This window comes from Grus americana, chromosome 18 (genome assembly GCF_028858705.1).
Source record: "Grus americana isolate bGruAme1 chromosome 18, bGruAme1.mat, whole genome shotgun sequence".
Lineage (NCBI taxonomy): Eukaryota > Metazoa > Chordata > Aves > Gruiformes > Gruidae > Grus > Grus americana.
Window position 1 is genome coordinate 12,833,728 of NC_072869.1, and position 21,929 is coordinate 12,855,656.

Below are 21,929 nucleotides of genomic sequence, written 5' to 3' on the forward strand. Positions count from 1 at the left end.
CCTGTTTTCCGAAGGAGGCACGCAGAAATTAAAGACGAAAGTGGTTTTTTCAGAAGTTTCCCAGTACCTAAGCATGCAGCAGGTGAACTGTGCAGTTCTTGGGAGCACTTTGATGCCCCACTAAACACAGCCTTTTCCATCTGCCTGTGAAAACCCACCTGAAATCTAAACAGCTCTGAAAATCCAGGCTAAAGCAATTTGCTGAAGGTCACCTAAGAAGGTTTGAGAGTTGGAAATGGAGAAAAATGGAGAACTGAGCACAACTCTCCATGTCCCAAGCAAAAAAGCTTAACCACTTGGCTATCTTTCTCTTCTCTACATTGGGATACTTTACAAACAAATTACAGCCCAACGCAGCCATGAGCTGGTAAAACAAGCAATGAAACCTGCCTCCAGCATCACTTCTAGAAATACCTTTGCATTCTGACTTAGCTGCCACCAGCCCCACCAGCAGAAGCAGCTTCAACAAGACAGACTGAGCCCAACCTCTGTCCCTGAATACGTGCAGACCAGGCAGGACACTCTCCTGGACATACAGGTGGAGTCTCTGGGCAAGAGAGTGGTTGGAACACAACATCTCCGCTGCTCCTGGGAGGAAGGGCAGCACTGCAGCCTTTCTTTCAGTGCTGCTACAAGACCAGGCTGCATGGTCACAAAGAAGGGGTCATGTGTTTCAGTGAGTTTTGCCAGGTCTCAGGCAGCAGCCACGTGGTGAGCACACATCCCACACCCGAAACAGGGCAAGGCAGGCATGCTACACACCAAGAGCTGCAGCAGAAGCACTGCCTGAGTCGGTACCCACAGAAGTCTGTACCTCTCCCTGCATCTTCCCTGCAGGTCTAGCGAGTCAGATGTTTTAAAAACATGAAAAAAATGGGTCTCTGCACCGAGATAATGCTAATGGTGCCTTCATGTGCTAGAGGGTAAGCTTGAGTCAGCAGAGCCAGCTGCTAGAACGAGCTCCAACCCCACAGCCTGCCAGGGCAGAGCTCAATCAACAGGACAGTCTCCTGCAACCCTGTTTCCCCTGCTTGGAGGAAGAACTGGCTTGCTCTGAGCTACCAGCCCGTGCAGAAGCCAAAACACAAAGCATTAAGGGCAACTGCAGCACTGGATGTGAGCTGGGGCTCCTGCTAACAGGACAGTGTGAAGAGAAACCATTATCTCTCAGTCTCTTATCTGTGAAGCAGTGACAAGGGCATTGCCCCCGCAGAGGACTAGGAGGCTGCATATTTTGAAGATACAACAGACAGCAATGCATACCGATGGGCTGATAACGGGGACATGCACTGGGTTTTTAGAGCTTTTCACTATTAACTTTTTGTCATTTCAAAACCTGCACAGCTACTGGCATATTCCTGCATTTGTTTTTACAATACAATTTTTGAGTCATACAGCTTTGGCCCATCAGTACTTAATCACACATTTAAGTAACAAAAAGGAGATGAGAGCTGTGAAGAGAGTATAGCCAGTCTCTTCAAACATGAGCAGTGCCTACCCTGATGTATGAAAGCAGCCAATGCAAAATCATTCTCATTACTGAAACTTGCTGCAGTGCAGGAAATGTATTCCAAAAAAATTAGAGGATGTAACGTACTGTGCGCACATGGTTCACATCTCAGCAGCACCTGATACCTCCCATTCATGCCATCAGAGTTGCATCTGCTGACACTCACCAGCCGATTTGCAAGAGCAATGGTACATGCTGTAGCTTCAGCTTCTTGCTGACATTTGAGTTTGTCTGAAGTGGCCTTCTCAAACTTGGCTGTGAGCTTTCCCAGGTTCTCGTTGAGGCGCTGCACATGAAAAAAAAAAAAAAAGAAGATAACAGCACAGTTTTAAGGAAAACCCTTCTTGAAAGATGATTCGCGCTGCAGTAGGGCTGGCCAAGCTGCACCTCAACTCATGCTGCCCAGGCTGGCACCCAGCGTGCAGCCCCTACGCAGCATTGTGGCATCAGGAGCCAGCGCGGAGCACCCACCTGCTGTGCTATTTTACGTGCTTGTAACTCACCTCCCTGGCACAGGGCAGAAGCAAAGAACACGCAAAACTAATTTATTTTGGGCACTGCCCTGGTGTCAATTTAAACTGGGAAAGGGGGTCCTTATGGCCAAGTACCAACGATGGCTGAGCAATGAGCAGGGCAGCTAAGAAAACAAAATTTTATATTTCCTGATGCTGCAGCCCCCTTGGTCTCAGTTCAGTCCTTGAGGTCCTGCTGATTCATCGAATTGTGCTCAAAACCCCAAGGGGCTCCTTGAGCAGCTGGAAGTATGCTTGAACCATCTTCAAGCTATACCTCCTGCACCTTCTTTCTAGAAGGGAATATGACATATAAGTCAATAAAGTTGCTCTGCTTCTAAAGCTGCTGGAGCGTGTGCCTTGGGACACTCCTACAGAGGAGCCCAACCTGGGTTGCAGTGCTTGGTGGGACCACCTCACACGCAGGTCGGCTGCAAAGTGTTTTGTGGCTGGGAAGGAGCAGAAAGAGCCCAAACCACCTGGAGAAAAAGAAGAAGATCCCTTTGCTTGGACAGAGCTGCTCAAACTGGTCTAAAACAAATCAACGACTCCCACAAGCACTCGGAGCATTTCACTTCTGATAAGAGAAGTAGACGTAATAATTGATTTTATCTGCACCCAATGCAAACTGCTTAAGGCTAAACTGCTTGTAAATCACTTTAGCACTGTTTGAGCTACACACTGGAAACAAACCTGAAAATGAAAAACCATTATATTAGGGATATCTGCAGCTCTCCAGGATACTGGAAAACATGAGGCAGTCTCTCCTCAATAACACCAAAAGTTTCTGTCCCTGTGTGCTTATGAACATGTGTGCATCTATCTATAAAAGCCCATTACCCAAGCACAATCTGATATATGAATATCTATGAGCTATGACGAACAGCTCACACCTGTAAATCTGTGCCTCTGTGAGTATACATCTTGCTTCTACACCTACCCTCCCCAGATTCATAGCAACCTTATTTCCCAGGCAGATAAAGGAGAGGGGAAGGTACTTAGTATTTTTGACAATCAGAATATTTCATTTATTGCTAAAAATGGGTATGTGACAGCTCCGGGCCCGGTTGTGAGAGGTATGAATCAGCCTCACATCAGTGAAGCTATCCAAGATATCCCAGCTTGATAAGCAAGGATATACCTCCACATCCACCCCCATGCTGAGCAGGGTATCATTATCCACCTGCAGAGGGGAAAACTCACCTAAACCAGTCAGGTTTGCAAGTGCATGCCAGTGGAGTACCAGTAATCCCCCCAAAGATTGCCATTTTCTTTAACAAAATCCCACTTCATTAAAAAAAGAAGAAAAAAAGAAAAGCTCAGGCATTAAAAGCTTTGGAAACGAGCAACATAAAGGGATGAAAAAAGTTCCTCAGCACTGTATTTCACATCTGAGATGGGAGAATTAGAGCCGAAAGATCTCTAAATACATCCCCGCTTCAGGTGCTGTGCCTGCCCTCCTTTCATCTGCAGCAGGAAGGGGCGACCAGAGAGCTCTGGAGATTTTTTATATATTTTTAGTTAAAAAGTGTAGTACGCATTTTAAGAATAATAAGTTCTGGGAGGCATCAAAAGAATTATGCATTTTCTAACATGAAGATGTGCTGGTGGAAGAGATGAGTCCTCGGAGGAGCTCAGCTGGAGGGACTGTGCTGCCCCTCTCCAGTTGCATATCTCAAAGTCTCTTATTTAGAGACAAAGCTGTCAGCTGGCGACACACCTTGGTTATTAACAGAGCTGTTGCGTGCGCTGTGGTGTCAGTACGAAGGCACAGCCACAGAGGATCCTGCACCCCGAAGAGGGATCCCAGAGCCACAGCACTTTCAGAAAAGGCAGGTTTTGGAGCACAAGCGGTGGCTGCCTGCAGCAGGAGGGACCTGGAGAACGGCGAGAGATGGGACGCTGTGCTGCCCATAACTTCTTCTATTTCTTCTATCCAGTGCTATTTTATCATTTTTTTTAAAGTAGCAAAAATCTAAACAAGGATGATGCACGAGATATGCCGACAGGGAGCTGTGCAGTGACAAATTATTAGACTCCTCCTAGAGCAGCCTTGAAAACATGTCCACGGCCAGGGACTGAGTGTGGGGAGCCAGCCCAACCCTGCTCCGAGCTACCAGCGCTCTCAATCAGCCTCCGGTTCCTCCTCCCTGCCCCTGCGCAGCACACCGGGAACATACCAGTTTGAGATAGTGAGTTTTCTGAGGAGCCATGAGTAGAGATAAATTACATTTTAAAAATTAGGTCGGAATAATAAGAATCAATAATTAGCCTTCCTCTTAAGGTATAAGCAAGGCTGGAGACGAACAGATGAAATGTAGAAAGCAGCAATAAAAGGGATAGAAAAGACTACAATCTACTGAATCTTTGGATTCCTACTCCTCCCTTAAAACTACGTGAGTGCAGAGAAGCAGCTTTCTCCAAAGCAGAGGATTTCTCCCCAGGCAGTGACTAGTGCGATGGGTCCCACCAAAGGGCAAGCACTTACGGCAATTTTGGCCTTGATGCTGGCCAACTTGTCCTGGGCAGTGGCCAGCTCCGCGTTGGCTTTGCTCAGAGCCTGTCGCTTTGGCTCCACGTCGCAGTAGACCTCGTGGAAGCGCACAATGTTTACCACCCAGGAGCAGAGGCCGGCCGCAGCATAGGACTTGGTGGTCACAAATTCGGGTTTAAACTTGGGATCTTGTAAATAGGGCTGAAGGGCTTTGAGGCAGTTCTCGTGGATGTTCTCCTTGTCGAACTTGATCAAGGAGTCCAGGAAGCTATCCACCCTGGCCATGGCGACTTTCGCTGCTTTCCAGCTCCTGTCCTTGGGAATCTTTCCTCCCGGGGCCATCAGTACCATCACAGCCGCGGTGACATTGCTGACAGCTGAAGGCGGCGACCCGAAGGACCTCAGCTCTGTCAGATTCTTCTGAAAAGGGGAAAACAAGGTTGTTAGACAAAAATGAATGGGCTTTCTTTTTACTGTGCCACTAATAGAGTCAGGCTCCCAAGCTATCAATCTGATAAATTGGGTTTCTCTCGGCCTGAACATTTCTGCCTTTAAATCACCGCTATGCATGTTTACAGCGCACGTGCTCAATTCCCTGCATCCAGCTCCTTATGTCCCACTGGGACCAGCACGGCACAGTGTTCCTCCCCAGAGTCCCACCCTTCCCTGCTGCCAGCCCTCCTGCCTGGGGCAGCAGGAGGTTTTCTGCCCTCAGAAGATCAGGATAAGGAAAAAGGAAACCTTTCCAAATAATAACCTCTACAAACAGCTCCCAGCCCCTCTAAAACTGCCTTGCAGAGCTTCTCTTCGTGCTCAGCTACTCCGTGTGCCAGAGACACCCATGCATTAGGGTCTTGTTGAATTATTCATGTGCACCCTGTTTCCACAGGGCCATCATCCAGCCCGGGTTTCGGCACTTTAACCAAGCAGGAGAGCAGTCGTTGGGGTGAACAGGCAGTTGCCCCTCCAGAATCAGCTGATCTCTGGGGACACCCATGTCCAAGGGGGAGTTCCCATCTCCTCCACTGCCAACACGGGCGGTTTTAACAAGTCCCTAATATTAAGTGGGATGAATCTTAACCTAAGTGAAAAAAGCTGAAATGTGGAGAAACCACGCGTTTCCTAACACACTTGCAACTGCGACAACAACGCGATGCTGAGGGTTTGATCTGCTGACACCCAAACTCCTCTCTCCGCGCACACGTGAGTTAGCTTTTGCATAGGAAAACCCAGCGTGGGTAAATCGGCTGCTCCCAGATGACACGCTGTTGTCAAAACAAGGATAAGGGCTGTTTCAACACCAGTTTAAGAAAAATCTATGAACTTCTGTCAGTTCCTGTTTCTATCAGTTTTGAATAGCTTTTAATCTATATTTTCTGATATTCTGTTTCTGTCTATGGAAACAAGGTGGAATAGTCTGGTACACTTGAGCACCCATTTTTGGGATAAAGGTATCTGCTACTAACCCATTCCTGAATGTGTCTCTCCTTGCTTTTAGCTTTTGTTAATAATCGAGCTGATAGAGACAGGCCCTGGGGAGCTGTGTGCACTTCCAGTGTAGAATGTCTCTAATTAACGTGCTCAGTGACATGGAGCCAACCGGGAGCAGAGCCGAGCACCCCAACACGCCCTCCTCCATCCCAAGCACCCTGCTCAGCTCAACCGGGAGCAGCGTGTACGCCGTGGCCTCTCCCCAGCCCCACACGTGCTGGGGGGCTGGGAGGGCTCTGGCAGAGCAGCCAGTGTTTAACAGCCCGCATCTCTGGGGAAATGGGATGCTGAGCTGGTACCTTTTTCCCTAGGAGGTGAGCACTTCCATGACATGATGGGAACAGCGACACTGCTACCCTGAACAGGAGGATGATGCTGTCCCCGCCAGGAGAGCAAGGAAGACCTAGGCAGCACAGAGTGGCTGGTTTCCTTCCTTACCACAAGAGTCTCTGGCATTGCAGGAAGAGGACAAGCCAGGTCCGCTGCGACTGCCATGCTGATGAACTTGCGTACCAGGTAAAAGGAGCTCTGCTCTTTTCCCTCACGGCATCAGTCAGTCACATCTTAACAAGTCACTCTGAATTCTTCTTCGGCGCACCAGAGTATCCCTGGGATGGAAACCAGATGCTGACACCAAGTCCCACCTGCCTCAGGAACACCGGCCGCTATGGCATCCTCAAATGCCTCTGGACCATCTCCAGTGGACGTTCCTTGCAGGCAATTGCGTGGAAGGTTCATTGCTTTTGATATTGTCACTGTCTTCTGCTGGCTGTAACCTGCACAGAGTCTGAGCAGCACCGGCCAAGCGCCATCCTCCTTTCCAAGGGGGCACAGACTGCCCAGCCATCTCCGCACCTCCTCCCGGAAAGTGCTTTGAGCCAGGCAGGACCCACCGTCAGGGAAAGGGAGTCCCAGAGCCCACGTGCCTTGATCTCCCCTTCCCTGTTCCCCAAATTGAGATGAGGAAGCCAAAACATCAGATCCACTGAGCCCCACGTCCTGCAATCCTTAGAGCCCAGGGGATGTGGATGCTGAGAAAGAGCCCGAGCACCCTCACAGGGCGAGCAGACAAACTGCACTGTAAGAGGTAAAATGGCACTTTTGTCTCTAAAATCTGATTTCCTGAGTTTTCAAACTCACTCCCACATCTGGGTTTGCATTTTTTCATTTTGCAGGTGCTCTGTACTGGGTTTACCATAACCCATATGTCATTCATCACGGTCCATACAATAATTAATTAGTTTATATACATATTATATATATAATTATCTCATATATGTATATACTTATCTCTTTTTAACACCTCAAATAGCCTCTGAATTTGCCATAGGGGACACTCGCACTGCCACCAAACCCTGCAAATGGCACTAACGCTAAAGCAGGGAACACAAGTGGCTGCAGCACCTTCGCCCCTCGCAGGCGGAGCCGGGCTGAGCCAGCCTGCGGTCGCTTCTCGGCTCAAACGAAAAAAGAAAAAGGAAAGTGTAAATTGTGAGAAATACACAGAGAGCTAAACCCTGCTGAGCTGGGCCGCCCCCTCCAGAGAGCAGCGTGGCTAGGGATGGTTTTGAAGGCACCAAAGGGGATTATTTAAAGCACCAGAAAGATAATCCTTCCACCACAAAAAAAGGAGCAGCAATCAAGTTGGATTTTAAGTTGCATCTGAGGAGAAGGTAATGCACATGGCCTGGCCCTCTTCACCTGATCACACACTGATCAGATGGACTGGTTTTGGCTTTGCTGGAATAATTTGTGTACCAAAAAACCCCCCACCATGCACATGTTACCCATAACTACAGGTCCAAATGGACATGGCTGCTCCTCTTTTAAACTAGGAGGTGACACTGGCACAGAAACATCCACATATCCCGTACTTACTGAGCTTCTTAGCAGCTTACTACTGCATTCTACTTGACAGCTTTTCTCACTGTTTTCCCTATTAATGTTGCATATAACAGTAACAGTGCTGTTTAGATAAGATGACTTAGATAATTGGGGAGAAACTACATATACACACATAAATATTGCTGATTATTCATGTCAGCAAGCAGGTCAAGCTCTCTGATGCATCTCTGATCAGCAGGTAAAGGAGACCATGCCTTCCAGTTCTCTGCTATTGCAGCTGTACAGATCCCTAGAGAAAATCCCAGCATCTCCCTAATCTTTGCCTAATGACATATTCTACAGCTCCAGCACAAAACCAAAACTAATGAAAAGACAAACATTTTCCCTTTGTACAATTTTTTTCCTTCCAGGAACAAAAGCCAAAGCAACACATCTCTGCAGCAAAGCCACATGTTTCCTGAAAGCTAATCAAACAGAAAACCCATTCCTGATGACTCAGAGTTGCTTTCCTCTCCTCCAACAGGGCTGTGATGGAGCCAGGGTTTGAGGCATGACTGAGCCATGCCTGGCTGTGGTCGTGGGAATAACGCTGATTTTCTAGCTGCACCTGGTGCATGGTCACTGCTCTGCCCTGGGGGCAGCGGGCGTTTGCTGCTCCAGGACACTGCGTGAACTGCAGACCAAGATAAATTGCAGGTACGTGTCCTGGGGCACATCTTAAATCGTCGGGCTCCAAATGGGAACTCCTGGAGTGCCCCTGAAGGAAAAACCTTCCAAGGTACCAAAAGCCTTCCCCAAACCAATCACTTAAGGATGCTCTGACTGCAGGAGACTATCTCCTGGTTATACATTTCCCTATGCATCTTCCTTTGGAGTCATCTTGTCTGCAGCAATGTACAGCTCTACCAAGAGGTCATCCCACACTCAGTACCCAACTACCCACCACCTGTAACAGTGTTACAGCCCAAAGACACTGCTGAAGAACAGGTCCTGTCCGCACCCAAGAAGCCCCGGTACTGGATAAACCCAAACATGGGATGAGACTTCTGTGCCAGCACTTCTTATTGTGTCAAACCAGAAGTGACCCATGAGTGTACCTGTGGAGACAAGCTGTGTGTATCAGACACTGAGCATCACACTCAACAAGGCCTGAGAACGTCTTGGACAAAGAGAGGACAATGCAAATCCAGCCCAAACACAGCTGGAGAAGATCAGTCCAAACCCTCAGGCCACCATGTTTTGTCCCTACAATAGCAGGGAACTTGTGAGGGAAAGATGCCCAGAGGAGCTCAAGAAGTCACCAACTCTCCCCACTGCATCTGTGGATCTCTGCTCCCTCTTCCCCACCTTGTCCTCCCCCTCGGCCAACCAAGGCACTCGCTGTGGGCTGCAGGAAGACGCTGCCCCACTGCACTGCAGACTCGGAGGGAGACGTGAGCCTTCCCATCACAGATCCCTTTCCAAAGCAGGAGACAGGTCAGGTGGAAACTTGGAGGACATCCACACTCACTGCCAGCTGCAGCCCCACACTGCCAGCCCCACACCCATCACCTAGGTGAGTCTGTGGGGCTTACACGAAATCTGTCTGTGAAACGTTCTCAGCACCAGCTATGCCACTGGGGAGAAAGGCTCACAGAGTAGCTGGGTGTAAAATCTGCCTTGCTGGTATTCTGGAGTGTTCTCAGCTCCCGCTGTGCTGATTGTGCGCTTGCACATAACTACCCCAAGCAAACAGCATCGATGCTGTCTCTCACTGAAATGAAAGGTGCTTGGGCTTCACCCTGCCTGTCCTGCAACACCTCCTGCACCTCTGCTGTGACCAGCTGAGGACACAGTGCTCCTGGCCACAGGACCCCCAGGACAGCTGACAACCAGCCCTCCGGAGAGCAGCGGCAGCCTCTCTTGTCTCCCCTCGTACAGCTTCATTCCCCACAGCTCAGTGGTAACAGCCTCAGAAACGTCTGGAGCAAGAGCTGGCTGTGCCCCTGCCCCAGAGCCCAGCCCTCCATCCTGCACATCCTGCTCCATGTTAGCAGACAGGTCTGAGCCAGAAACAGGGCCCAGACAGCAAGACAGAGGTACAGAACTGGTGAGCCCTCTGACACTCTTCCCCAGGTCCTGAAGGAGGGTGACAGTAAGGTGACCTCCCCTTCCTTTTGTGGGGCAGGACAAGAAACAGTGGAGCCAGCCAACAGTGCATAGGTGCAAAGCACCCACCTCCAGCTCCTCCCACTCTCCATGGCCGTGAGTAAAGGGCAACTTGGTGCAGCCTCCTGGCTGCTCCAAGTTATATCAGGGACCAAGTATGCACCATCTGGGAAGAAGCTGGAGGAGGGTCAATACGATGCCCAAAAACTTGGGCTATCAGATGACACTGTACCCCCCTCAATACAGAGGGGAGACACTGGATTCCTGCAGGAATCTTCACCCTACCTTGTTGAGGGTGTTCAGAGCATCCTGGGCAGCTGCCAGGGCAGGCTCAGCTTTGGCCAGGTCCTCCTCGCAGTCCTTCTGTTTCTGTTCGACCTCCTGGGTGATAAGTGCCACCTTCTGTTCCTCCTCGTCGGCTATTGCCTTTTCCCTGCTCACTTTCTCCGTCTCCACCCCCACCACCTGGATCAGCTTGTCAGCATCGTCATTCTTCTGCTTCAGCTCCACTTCTTGGGCTGCCAGCTTGGCCTTCAGCTCATCCACCTAGAGGGAAGAAACACACGTGGGAGCATGAACACTCACCAACCTGATCCCCACCCTGCCCAGCAGCACGGGCTCACACGCAAGTGGGGCTGCATGTAAAGCAAGCAATGCCCTGGCAGCACAGAAAAGCAGTATTTCTAGCTGTTAGCAGGATAACATGCTCTCCTTTGCTCATGGTTGCTCATGTTGTCATGGTTCAGCCCCAGCTGCAGCTCAGCACCACGTGGCCACTTGCTCAGTCCTCCCCCGTGGGATGGGGAGGAGAATCGGAGGAAAAAGATAAAACTGGTGGGTTGGGATAAGGACAGTTTACTGGGGCAGCAAAGGGAGAGGAAAATAACAACAATACTTTGAATATACAAAGTGGGCAATATGCAAGGTAATTTTCTCACCCAAACCAATGCCTAGCCCAACCCCGAGCAGCTGCGCCTCCTCCCCGGCCAGCCCCCTTCCTATGCTGAGCATGACGCCATATGGTATGGAATGGTATGGAATGTCCCTTTGGCTAGTCTGGGTCACCTGTCCTGGCTGTGTCCCCTCCCAGCTCCTTGTGAACATTAACTCTATCCCAGCCAAAAACAGATCCCTGGGCACCAGGAGCCAGCTCTCCCCATGCTGCCCGCTCGCCCAGCGCACTGTGCCGCTCTCCCAGCCCTCTGTGCCGTGCCCACGCACACGCGGCACAGCAGCACCCCATCAGTTCCCCCGCAACTGTCAGGCGCTATGGACTTGTGGCAGGAAGGGCATTTTTCACACAGAAAGATTACGATTGGGATCTGCTGACAGGTTCAGCCCTTCTCAGAGGTCCAAGGCTCCAGGGGCTTTAACATGTGATGTCAAATGAGCTTGAGAAGGGACCTCCCCCCGCTCAGCAGGTAGCCAAGAGGCATGGCAGTGGTGGCAGCTCCTCTCACACCGCTCCTCCGAGCAGCTGCTCACACCCAGCAAGGCAGGAGCCCTCTCCAGCAACAGGCTGTAATATTTGCGTGGTGGGGGAGCTCTTGCCGGCTCTCACTTGAAGATAGAAAGTCTCTCTCACTTGTTTCGATCAATTTACACAGGCTCTGTGCAGACCACAGAGTTTTTCCCTGTCCTGCCATCAGGGTCATAAAGGATTGCTTAGAGCTCCTGGGGTACGTCTTTACCTATATAAAAATACTTACTAGAAGGGAAGTCAGACACTTGCTTTTGTCGATAATTCCATTTTTACACTAGAAGAGAGAGCACGATTTGCAAGCTTACAAACTGAAGCTATTGACATTCTGCTTCAAGTGGAGAGTGGTTTCTTAGGAGTCTCTTTGTGCACTTCATCCATTGTCGTCTCCTGCTGCCTGGCACTACAATGCTGTTTTCACCAGGACAAAACCGCGACTGTAAATCCAAATGACTCCGGGCTCGCAGGAGCACATAATCCCTTCAGTCGGCAAACTCAGCGGCAGCTTCTTGTTCAGCTCCACGTCTTCGGGGATTGCAGGAAATTGAAGTGGGAGACTTCACTGATGGCAGATACAGCTTGTGACCTTCTGCTCAAAAATCAGTAATCATGTGCTGGATACATACATGAATGGGAGCTTTAGGGGGGTACATGACCATGACAAAACAAGCAAGGGATTAAAACCCACTAGCACTCAACAGCGCTACACAGTGAAGAGGTGTAAACTCAGCCCCCAGCACTGCCCGTGGGAACAGAAAGCGTCCTGACAAAACCTGCTTTCAGCCAAGCACGTGCAATAACGGAAGGGTAAATGACTTGCCATAACATTGTCAGGATTTAAAAAAAGCAAGAAATTCAGTTAGGGCTTTGCCTGAAAGAAATATTTGGAAGCCCAGAAGCATGTTACCATGAAGGCCCCTGCCCCGCTGGGCTTGGGTTACACATTGAATTCCCAGTGGGAATGATGCAAGTTGGAGCTGTGATGTGTATCCTGAGGCTCTGCTGGACCCTCTGCCAACAGACCACACCACGTCCAGGGGACATGCGCTGACCTCCAGCCTCCCTTACCTATGGCACGAGTTTGGAACGTGAAAGGGAACCATCGTGTTTCCCAGTGAGGCTGAAGCTCAAACATGGCTGAGCAGGGATGATTTAACAGTGTTTGTGCAGTGGGAAGAGAAAAACAGGCGCTGCACCTAAATAACCAAATTCCCTGTCTGTAGTGATGTCCTGGGGGTGGCACAGGGAATGTACATTTATGAACTTTACTCCTCCAGTTTCACCCCCTCAGCACAGCAAACAAGTTTCCCTTAATCCTATACTCACATCCACAGCAAAAACCGTCTGTCGCATCCATTTCTCCTCCCCTCCCACATATCCTAATGCCCAGACATGAAAATGCCTGATGAGACACCAGTGAGCAGGGGGTCCTCAGGCCACCGCCCTCAGGAAGGCAGAGGCACAGCACAAACCTTAAATGTGCTCCCACCAACGGCCGGCAGAGCCGTCCCCGGCAGAGCAGCGTTAGGAACGAAGGCATGAAAAGGTCTCCTCTTTCTACAAACATCACAGTAACTGAAGGTACTCAGATTTCCCCTCTCTCACACCAAAAAGGACCTTCCATCCAAAAAGTATGACAGCTTGTACACAAAGCTATTTTCTGTTTCTTTGGAAAACCCAGATGCTTGTCATTTTTCCAGCCATTAAGCTACACTTCCAAAACCCAGAGGTGGCCAAGCCTGACCACCACTAACACGTATTATCTCAGGGTGTGCAGAAAACCTTCCCAGCACAGCTCACATCTTCTGTCCTCTCACAGCCGAGAACTTCTCCAACAGTCGCACACAGTCTCCCTCCTTGCACTGACACCCCCATACTCCTTGCCCACCCTATGAAAACCAGCAGTGTTACAAACCATTCGGATCAGGAGCAGGGCCATCCACCATCTTTTGAGCATAGGACTGCACCCGTGGAAGGGACCCACGTTGGAGAAGTTCATGGAGGACTGTATCCCGTGGGAAGGACCCCATGCTGGAGCAGGGGAAGAGAGGAGTGATAGAACGGCTTGGTGGGCACCTGGTGTCCAGCCAGTAACGGAAACCAGGACCACTCAATGTGAGGGGAAGGGTGAACACCAGAAACCCATCAGTCTGGAAGACAGAGTTCAGGAAGGCACTAGAAGACACGGGGCATGTGTACATGGAGCAGGGCACCTGATGCCTGGCAGGCATGGACAACAGGGCCACCAGGGCCACAGGGAGTTGCTAAAATAGATAAACAGGAAGAGACTGGTTTATGTCCAAAACAAGAGCATGGGATTGGGGTTTCACACCTCTTCAAAGACATGAGCCCTCAGCTAACAGTGGAGCTCAGGGTGCTGCAGTGACCTGTCCTGCTTGGTTCCTGCCAGCACATTGGACCCTGCAGTGCTGCGGAGCAGCCACAGACACCTACTTTATAAATTACCATCCAGACACACTACAGAAGAGTCATTACCACACCCAGGGGAGCTGAGAAAAACACCACCAACTTTTCCAGTGTCTGCCAACACTGGCGAAAGCAGAAGATGCCTTTTGGGTAACACATAGCTGGTAAGCAGAAGAAAGCAAGAACTACAAGAGAACAACAGTACAAAAAGAGACTGAGGTGGAATGGAAAATCACAGCAGACTGTCATCCCAAGGAGAAGAGAGAATGCTATCAATCTCCTTCCCATAGGCAACACCAGGATAATAAACAGATCAAGGCGTGAGCAGACAGATCCAGCACGTGCCTTAGCACACAGAATGTCATGACTGGCCACAAAAGTGTCAGTGATTGGTCCCAGACAGTGCTAAGAAATGTGAAAAACCTGTGAGCAGCTTCCTGAGTCCAGGACATCGCTGATAAGCAATTAGTAATATGAGGTAGAAAGGGAAAAAGCAAAGCAAATAGACTCAAGGGTAATGCACTGCGACTCCAACAAGGAAGGAAGAAGTGCTTGCCTACCACCAGGACAGCATATGAAGAATTATTAAAGAACAGAAAACCTGGAGGGTAGGCTCCCAGAAGACTCATTTTATCTGATTGTCCCTGCCTTGTTTCAAGAACACAAAATACATCACAAAGGTCAGCGATTTAATTGATAGAGCCAGCAAGACTTGAATCTGGAATCCAGTGATGCAATATTAACCAAAGTCATCCTAAAAATTACTCAGCAGTGGGCTCTGAATGGAGCACTGACCTCTTCACAGAGAACATCACTCTGAAAAACAAATGACTCATCCCACATATCTTCCCAAGTCTATTAAGTCCTAATAACTGGAAGCCGGCTTCTGCTTTTCTGAGTACTGAGGACAGCCACTGTCTTCAGGGAAAGATGGTTAGGCATGTAAGCTAATGGAAAACATTTCTTTAGAAGAAAAGTTGGTCAATGGTATCAAGATGTCCAAATCTCAAAAGGAAAAAAAAAAGAGTGGGGGTGGGGGTAGGGAGAAGAAAAAAAGGGAAGGAGAGGTTATTTTGAAACTGGAATGGCTAAGTCAACAAGTACCCTGCCACTACTTGCACAACAGCCCTCTCATGCTGAGGCCACACTGAACCTTCTATAGAAATGCATAAAAATCATAATTAACTTGTCACGGGATCCAAGCAGCAGGAATCCAGAGAATGCTGATGATGGGAGCACCAGTCCTCAGACCTAAGGCACAACTGGGTCATACCCATGTATCAAAATCCTCCTCCTTTGCTTTGAAAATAAAAAAAACCAGCGTATTGCTTCCAAGCACCACGAACACAACCTGAAGATGACACACCTGTGTGAGACGAAGACTTGTCACTTCCTCAACACCAAGACCAACCACTTCCATGGGTGAATGTAAAGTTCAGGCTTTTAAATCCACATTCAAGACTGAACGTTCTGGTATGATTTCCAATACTGCTAAATATCCACACTGGTTTCAAATCAACAGCAGTTTTGACTATTGCGCACATCTGATAATTTAGGTGTTTAATTTTAGGCCCCCAGTGCTAATTTTAGACTCAAATTTGACATATTTGTCCTCACTGTTCTGCATCTTAATCAACTTCACAAACAGGCACTTCTCGCCCCAGCCTCGCTCCAACCAGATATGAACTTTGCGTTCTTTTACCCTTCTGGCAATAGCAAAGCATACAAGACCCACAGGTGCTGTGGCTTCCCATCTCCTCCCCAGTCCTCCACCACTGCTCAGAACCTGTTTTGTGGCTCATCAGAGAACTCTTGCCAACATAAGACCCATATGAAGATATGCCTGAAGAATACAGAAGGGTCTCGTTGTTTGACCAACCCTACAGGAAATTGTTCCCTCTCAGAAGGTTAGTTTCATATTAGTTGGTCCCAATAAAAAATAGACCTAACCCATCCTGTCCAGCACTGGGGCATTATCAAAACCAGCAGCACCCCACAGGTCAGCACAATTATTTGCCTCCACAGGTAATGCAGATGTAAGGTCTGCTTTGCAGTGAGGGCACATACTTACTGCTCTGGTTGGTATCACTGTGATGGGTGCTCTCTGCTCATCAACCTCATCTGCATCCTCACACAGGAGATGCTAAAACCTGCAAAGGGGACATGAAACATGCCCACTCCCCTCCTGTGTCCTCAAAGACCTGTCCTGCACCATGAAGAAAGCAACTGTCTGAAGTGAGGTGTAGACTATCAGAGTTGGGAGCCACTAATAAAGCCCATACATCACCCTCCAGTAAGGCACATAGCTTATTGAGCATGACAGACATGATTTATGCCACCAGCATTATCCAGAACATATATATGGAAGGGGTTGAACCTGTTAGACCTTCATTCACATCAACCCCCTGCATTTCTTTGGAGCAGCTTCAGGAGAGGCCTATTTGCCACAGGAGAAGCTTGTAAGTGAACATTTGTAAGAGTTAAGAGGATATGGAATGGAGAGAAAAACAGAGAGGTCTCTGAAATACACAGAACAACATCTAGTCTTTACCGAAGAAAAGTGCCGATGCCGCTCTTTAGCAGGGGGATTTTGGGACAGCTAATCCACATTTCAGACATACTTTAGTTTTCCTTAAAGATGGATAGCATAATGCAAGGAAAAATGAACATCAGCCGTATTTTAAAAGGATGCTCTATTTAGTTTGAAAGAGGATTCTCGCTGAAGTCATTGTAGATTTCCTGGATGCAACTCCAAAAATCACTGATCTTCCTGTATTTTATAAGCTATTTTGTCACAACAGTTGAAATATAATCATTAAAAGATGTACGCAGCCAACTGGATCCCTACCTCATTTTACTTACTGTGATCTTTTATTTGAGATTAGCACCATCCAAACAGCAGAGACTGGACACATATTTCTTCCCTTCGCCTTTCCAGTACTCCTGCTCCTCCAGGAGCCAGTTAAAGCCAGACTAGAACCAGGATCTAGCACAAATTTTACGCCCTGCACTGTTTCACCCTATAAAGTTCTCCTTTGAACCAGGATGCAGAGATGTCTCTAACAGAGAAACAAGGAAAACCATCAGCTTTTAACCCCAAAGGGTTTGCTTACCTGTGCAGATGTGCTGTTGAGCTTCTCCAGGCCGTTCTCCAGCCGCTCCATTTTTGCTTTTAAATCCCTGCCCTTTTTCAGTAGCAAATTCTGGTAGAGCTTGATTTGCTCAAGAAACGACTTTGGAGTTGTGTAGTTATATCGTCGCTCATTGCTCAGATACAGTCGGGATATCTCATTGACGCTTGTGTGGACATAGGCCATGAATTTGCTTATTGAGTCTTTCACTGAATCCTACATGTAAGATGAAAAGACAAGGAGAAAATATTATTTTAAACAGAACAGCTATATATATCACAGGCCTGTGCTGTATATAAAGTAATTTATTAACTTTTTAGTCTGCTGAAGTAAAATCCAGGATGTAACATCTAAGTTGATCCCTTTTCATTTGTTATCTCTAAAATAACTTTGTCTGCTCGTGTACTTTATGCCTCTTTTTATATCTTTTTATCTCATATTTTATCTTATTCCTAGCAATTTTTCTAGCATTCAGCTCTATAAAATAACAGCCTTTTAAGTATAAATTTGGGCTTTTCTCCTGTACAAATGGGGAAAGTACACACTCATAAAAAGAAACATTGTAGGCTTTATTCTTCCAAAATCCTGCCCAGAAAAGCTAAATAAACAGAACTGAATCTCTTTTAGTCTAGGGGCAGGTTGTCATCAATGAGAACTTGACATATTTTTGCCCTTGAGAATTACAGACGCTCAGACAAGCATGTGGAGAGAAAAGTGTATGTTCCCTGCAATAATCATAAGCATTAGGTTATTTTCTGCACGGATTTGTAAGCTGCCTCTCTTGCTAGCAAAGCAGTCATTTCACTGCGATACTATCGGCGTACAAACACACGCGAGCCTGGTGCCCATGGCCATCCTTCTGCGAAGGTCCATGCCCCTCTCTGAAATACCTGGACCCTATTTCAAGCGTGGTCCCATTCACCTGGATGCACCACAGCGCTACCCGCAACTCCTCTCCCAACAGTCACCCAGATGTCCTGGATAAGTGCTGGAGGGCAATAAAGGTGAGCAAACCCTCTCTGCAATGATGCCACCGTTGGGTGAGGCATTGCTTGCACTGAACGGAGGGACGAGGTCACACCAGCTGCCACCAGCACCGTGCAGCCCGCGCCTGCACCCCCAGCAGAACTCCAACCCAGCACGACTGGGACACCCCCAGATGCTGTCGGGGAGGTGCTCACCTCCACGCTCTCTGTTTCTCGCAGAAAGCGGAGGCTGACGGACTCGAGGGCCTCCCGCGGCCACTCCTGGAACCAGTCTATGGCCGTGCAGCTGACGATGGCGGGGAACCTCCTGCTGCGGATGCGCAGCTTGTTACCGACGGGCGAAAAACACAGTGCGACCTGCGGGGCCCAAGGAGGGAGAAGGTGAGAAGACATGTCCGGGAGCGGGCGCCAGGCTCCAGCTGCACAGCCCAGCCCGGGCTCTTCCAGCCACTTCCACAGGAAGATCTCACACCGGCAGCGGATGGACAGCAACCTCAATCCTTCAGCCCTTGTCCTTCGGGCCAGCAAGCCTGGCCTGGAAAAGGCACAATCTAGCAGTAAACACATTTTTTCTCTGCAATAAAGACCAGCACTGGTGTTCAGCATCACTATGGTCAAAAGCAGAAGCCTGGCACACTTTCAAAGCTGCAGCCAGGGTTTAATACAGCCACTCTTCTCTGCTTCAGCAGTGACACAAAGCTTCGCCTGGCAGGGAGCTGGCATCCAGATTCAAGTGGTGCAACCAGGAATTAAAATGAATGGATCTAAATTCTCCTGGCAGGACCACAGGCCTGCCTGGATTGTTTCCCCAAAAGCCAGCATTGAAAAAGGTTGAGGTGGCTCAAACTCGAAATCTGCTTTTATCAGAATGAGAAATTTTTTAAAATAGAGAAATCTCAAAACAAGGATGGAAATAAAAGCATTTGTGAACGTGTTTTCCATGCTCATTGCATTTTTGCGCAGCGGGGCCTTTGCTTTTCAGGCTTTTATTTCAGTCCAACAGCTGCTAAAGGTTTCCAAGTTGCAGCAAATCGTGCAGTGTTCGTGGGTCTCTGGGGAATCTCTGCGTTACTCTGGGGCCTGGTCAAGGGGCTGTTACTCCCCTGCTCAGCATCCTCCCAGCCCTGCACCATTCCTCCTTCCTCCAGCTTGCAGCGCCCTTCCCTCGCCCACCTGCCTTTCTCCTTCCCCACAGTCAGCCTGCTCAGCCACTCTCAGGAAGGAACAAGCTCTCCCTTCTCCAGAAGGAAACTCCTCACCCAGGATGTAAGGTCAGGCCAAGGCAAAGTACCTTTCCTCTTCGCTGCCCCACCACTGGCTTTAAGAGCACAACAAGGCCCCAGGACCAAAACCTGCCACGACCATTCACCACAGCTCTTTTCCAGCAAGCCCACTGTGGCTGGATTCACGAGCTCTGCTAACCAGGCACAAAGGAGGACACCGACGAGTTGCCCCCGTGCAATGAAGTAGCAATATCTGAGCAAGGGCTGGTTTGGGAAGCAGCACGTCTCACTCGATGCATCGTCCCTCTGCCACTTGTTAGCCCTGGCTGGTACCTGCACAGCCTTGCAGGTGCCATGGGGCAGCCGCTGTCGGCTCAGACGTCTCTATAAGGTGTCACCACCTCCACCGTGAGCTAAGATCTGGTTTCTGGAAGCTGCAAAAGCCAGCCTGTAACAAAACCACTTTCATTTCCTTTTCGGAAGAGGCAGCTGAACTCAAAGCTTCTGCTCCTCTGACATGGCCGCTGCATGCTCGCATGCAGGGGATGGACATGCAGAAATCCTTCCTACACCTTCAAGCATAAGCCTCAGGCACCTCTGTTGCTCTCTCAGGGCCAGGCAAGCTTCAGGAAGCTACCCATGCACAAAAGCCCTCCTCTGCACCGACACTACTCTCTCTCAAGACCCTGAGGCAGAAGGTGTGTTGGTGCTCGTGGTGCGTTGGGCCAAGCCTCACTCGGGTGCTGCTCCCAGAGGTCCAGCATGCCCCGGGCCAGCAACGGCTTCATCAGCTTCCTGCACAGTGCGTGATGCCATCACAAAATGCTGGGGAGAACAAACAGCACTTCCTGGCTGGCCCCATCCATCTGCTCTAACACGCCATTAAGAAGAAGGGCAGACAAGGAAAAGGGATCAGCCTCAAGTAAATCACATCCACGCTGCCCTTCCAGTGTACCTCAAGAGCTAACAGGAATATATCTAGGGAGGGACACCAGGCAGAAGGTAACCAAGGTGCCAGAAGAGCTATGAAACAGGTTCAGTGCTCATCGGAAATTCCCCTCCACATTGGGAGAGAGGAGAACTGGATTCCCTCTCCTTGCGCATCTATATTGTGGCATGATCCCCAAATTTTCCCTCAAAATTCAACTCTCCAGCTGTTCCCCATCCTAAACATGTACCTACCTACATCAAAAAGGGAACAGGCCATCCTACCTCAGCGAATGTGTCCCACCAACACAACCAAGCAGTGAGTAAGAAGAAGGATATGGTTTCAGTAAGCAAAGGCCAAGTCTTCACTCCCTGCCCACCCCACCTCCTGCTCTGGGACAGCAGCACTGTGCAGTCCTGCAGGTGGGTAAATACCTTCTGGAAGAGTCTAACTCCTTCCCACACTGTACTTTCTCCACGTGCTGGGCATGCCTGGAAAGTCCTGAAACTCTTCTGGGATCTCAAGACATATTTATAAGGCCTTTCTATGCTGGAATATGGGCTGCGGTGGGTGAAATCCTGAAAGCATGTTGTGTCCCACTCAGTTCCCAGTACTCTGATTTTAAAAGAATGTTTTTTTTAATTCTACTGGCTATGGATTATCAGCAACATGAAGACTGAACCTCTGTGCAACTTTTCCAAGCAGCAAGACCTAGTCTTAATGTACCCCAGTTAAAACCCAGTGCATGGCTTTGAAAATGGAAAGGTTAGTCCTGCTCAGCTCTTGAAAGATAAAATTTTCAACTTCCATAGTGCTGTCTAAAGCCCAAGAAGTGATAACAGCATTTCCTGTGCTTTAGTACTACTTGCTGAGAGAATCACAGCTCATACGAACAGGCAGCAAGGCCTTTCAGGCTGCGGTCTGACCTCCCTACAACATAGCCTAAAGCATCTCTACCCCGTGCTCGGGCACCAAGGTCGATGGTGAGGACTCGAACTCCCCCAGCCTCTGTCTCACCTTCAGCTGTCGTCGAACATGCTCTATAAAAAAATTCCAACAAGTCTCCCTGGAGTCCACCAGCCCCCGGCCTTTGACTTCGCTCCTCATGCTGTTGATGATATTTTCAACTTCATCGTCGGGGAAGAGATCAGGGATTTCACCTAAGAGAAGAGGACATGTTTTGGTTTACTGGCCTGGATGTTGTGGCAGTCTTGGAGCAAAGTGAAGCGGCTGCCTCCCTCTTTGGGGCTCAAGGAAGCCCCTTCCTTGAGAAAAATCATTGTGCCTGGTGCCCATGGGCCCTAGCAGCAGAAGGGTGGCCCAGAAAGTCATTCTGCTAAAAAAGAAACACTAGTGAGAGCAAACTTAAAAAAGCACAAGGTAAACAAACAGAAGAGTCAAAGTACAGAAAGTCCATTTTTTTCTGATCTACAGTACTAATTAGTTTACCAAAAAAATCAAATACCCAATATGCTATACACAATAATGAAATCATTTTAGTTTCATTACGTGTACAATTTCTACAGCTGTTCAACACCATTTCCAGCAGTGGTCAAGTAACTCCCAGATCATCAAAACATTTTAAAAGTTATTAATCTTTTAAAAACTTTTAAAAGTTAATAGTTATGCAACTGATTGCCAAAAATGTACCCAACCAAATATTTTTTTAGTGGTTCCTTAATTTATCACCTATTCACTTCCTTTCTGGCTTCTGGTTTGATTGAAATCATTGTTATTGAGTGAGATACTGTCAA

General features: G+C 48.7%; 1 protein-coding gene across 7 annotated transcripts in view; it reads right to left on the reverse strand.

Annotated features, from left to right (window-relative positions):
* Positions 1–21,929, reverse strand: part of DNAH9 (dynein axonemal heavy chain 9) — a 207,313-nt gene that overhangs the window by 98,807 nt on the left and 86,577 nt on the right. For 6 of the 7 annotated variants that reach the window (XM_054846795.1, XM_054846797.1, XM_054846799.1 and 3 more), the window contains 6 exons: positions 21,193–21,335; positions 18,220–18,381; positions 17,021–17,254; positions 10,286–10,546; positions 4,511–4,936; positions 1,677–1,796 (listed from right to left, as the gene is read on the reverse strand). In XM_054846795.1, coding sequence (XP_054702770.1) covers positions 1,677–1,796; positions 4,511–4,936; positions 10,286–10,546; positions 17,021–17,254; positions 18,220–18,381; positions 21,193–21,335 — 1,346 coding nt within the window. The remainder of the gene's footprint in view (positions 1–1,676; positions 1,797–4,510; positions 4,937–10,285; positions 10,547–17,020; positions 17,255–18,219; positions 18,382–21,192; positions 21,336–21,929) is intronic. The other variant, XM_054846794.1, reaches the window with a different exon arrangement.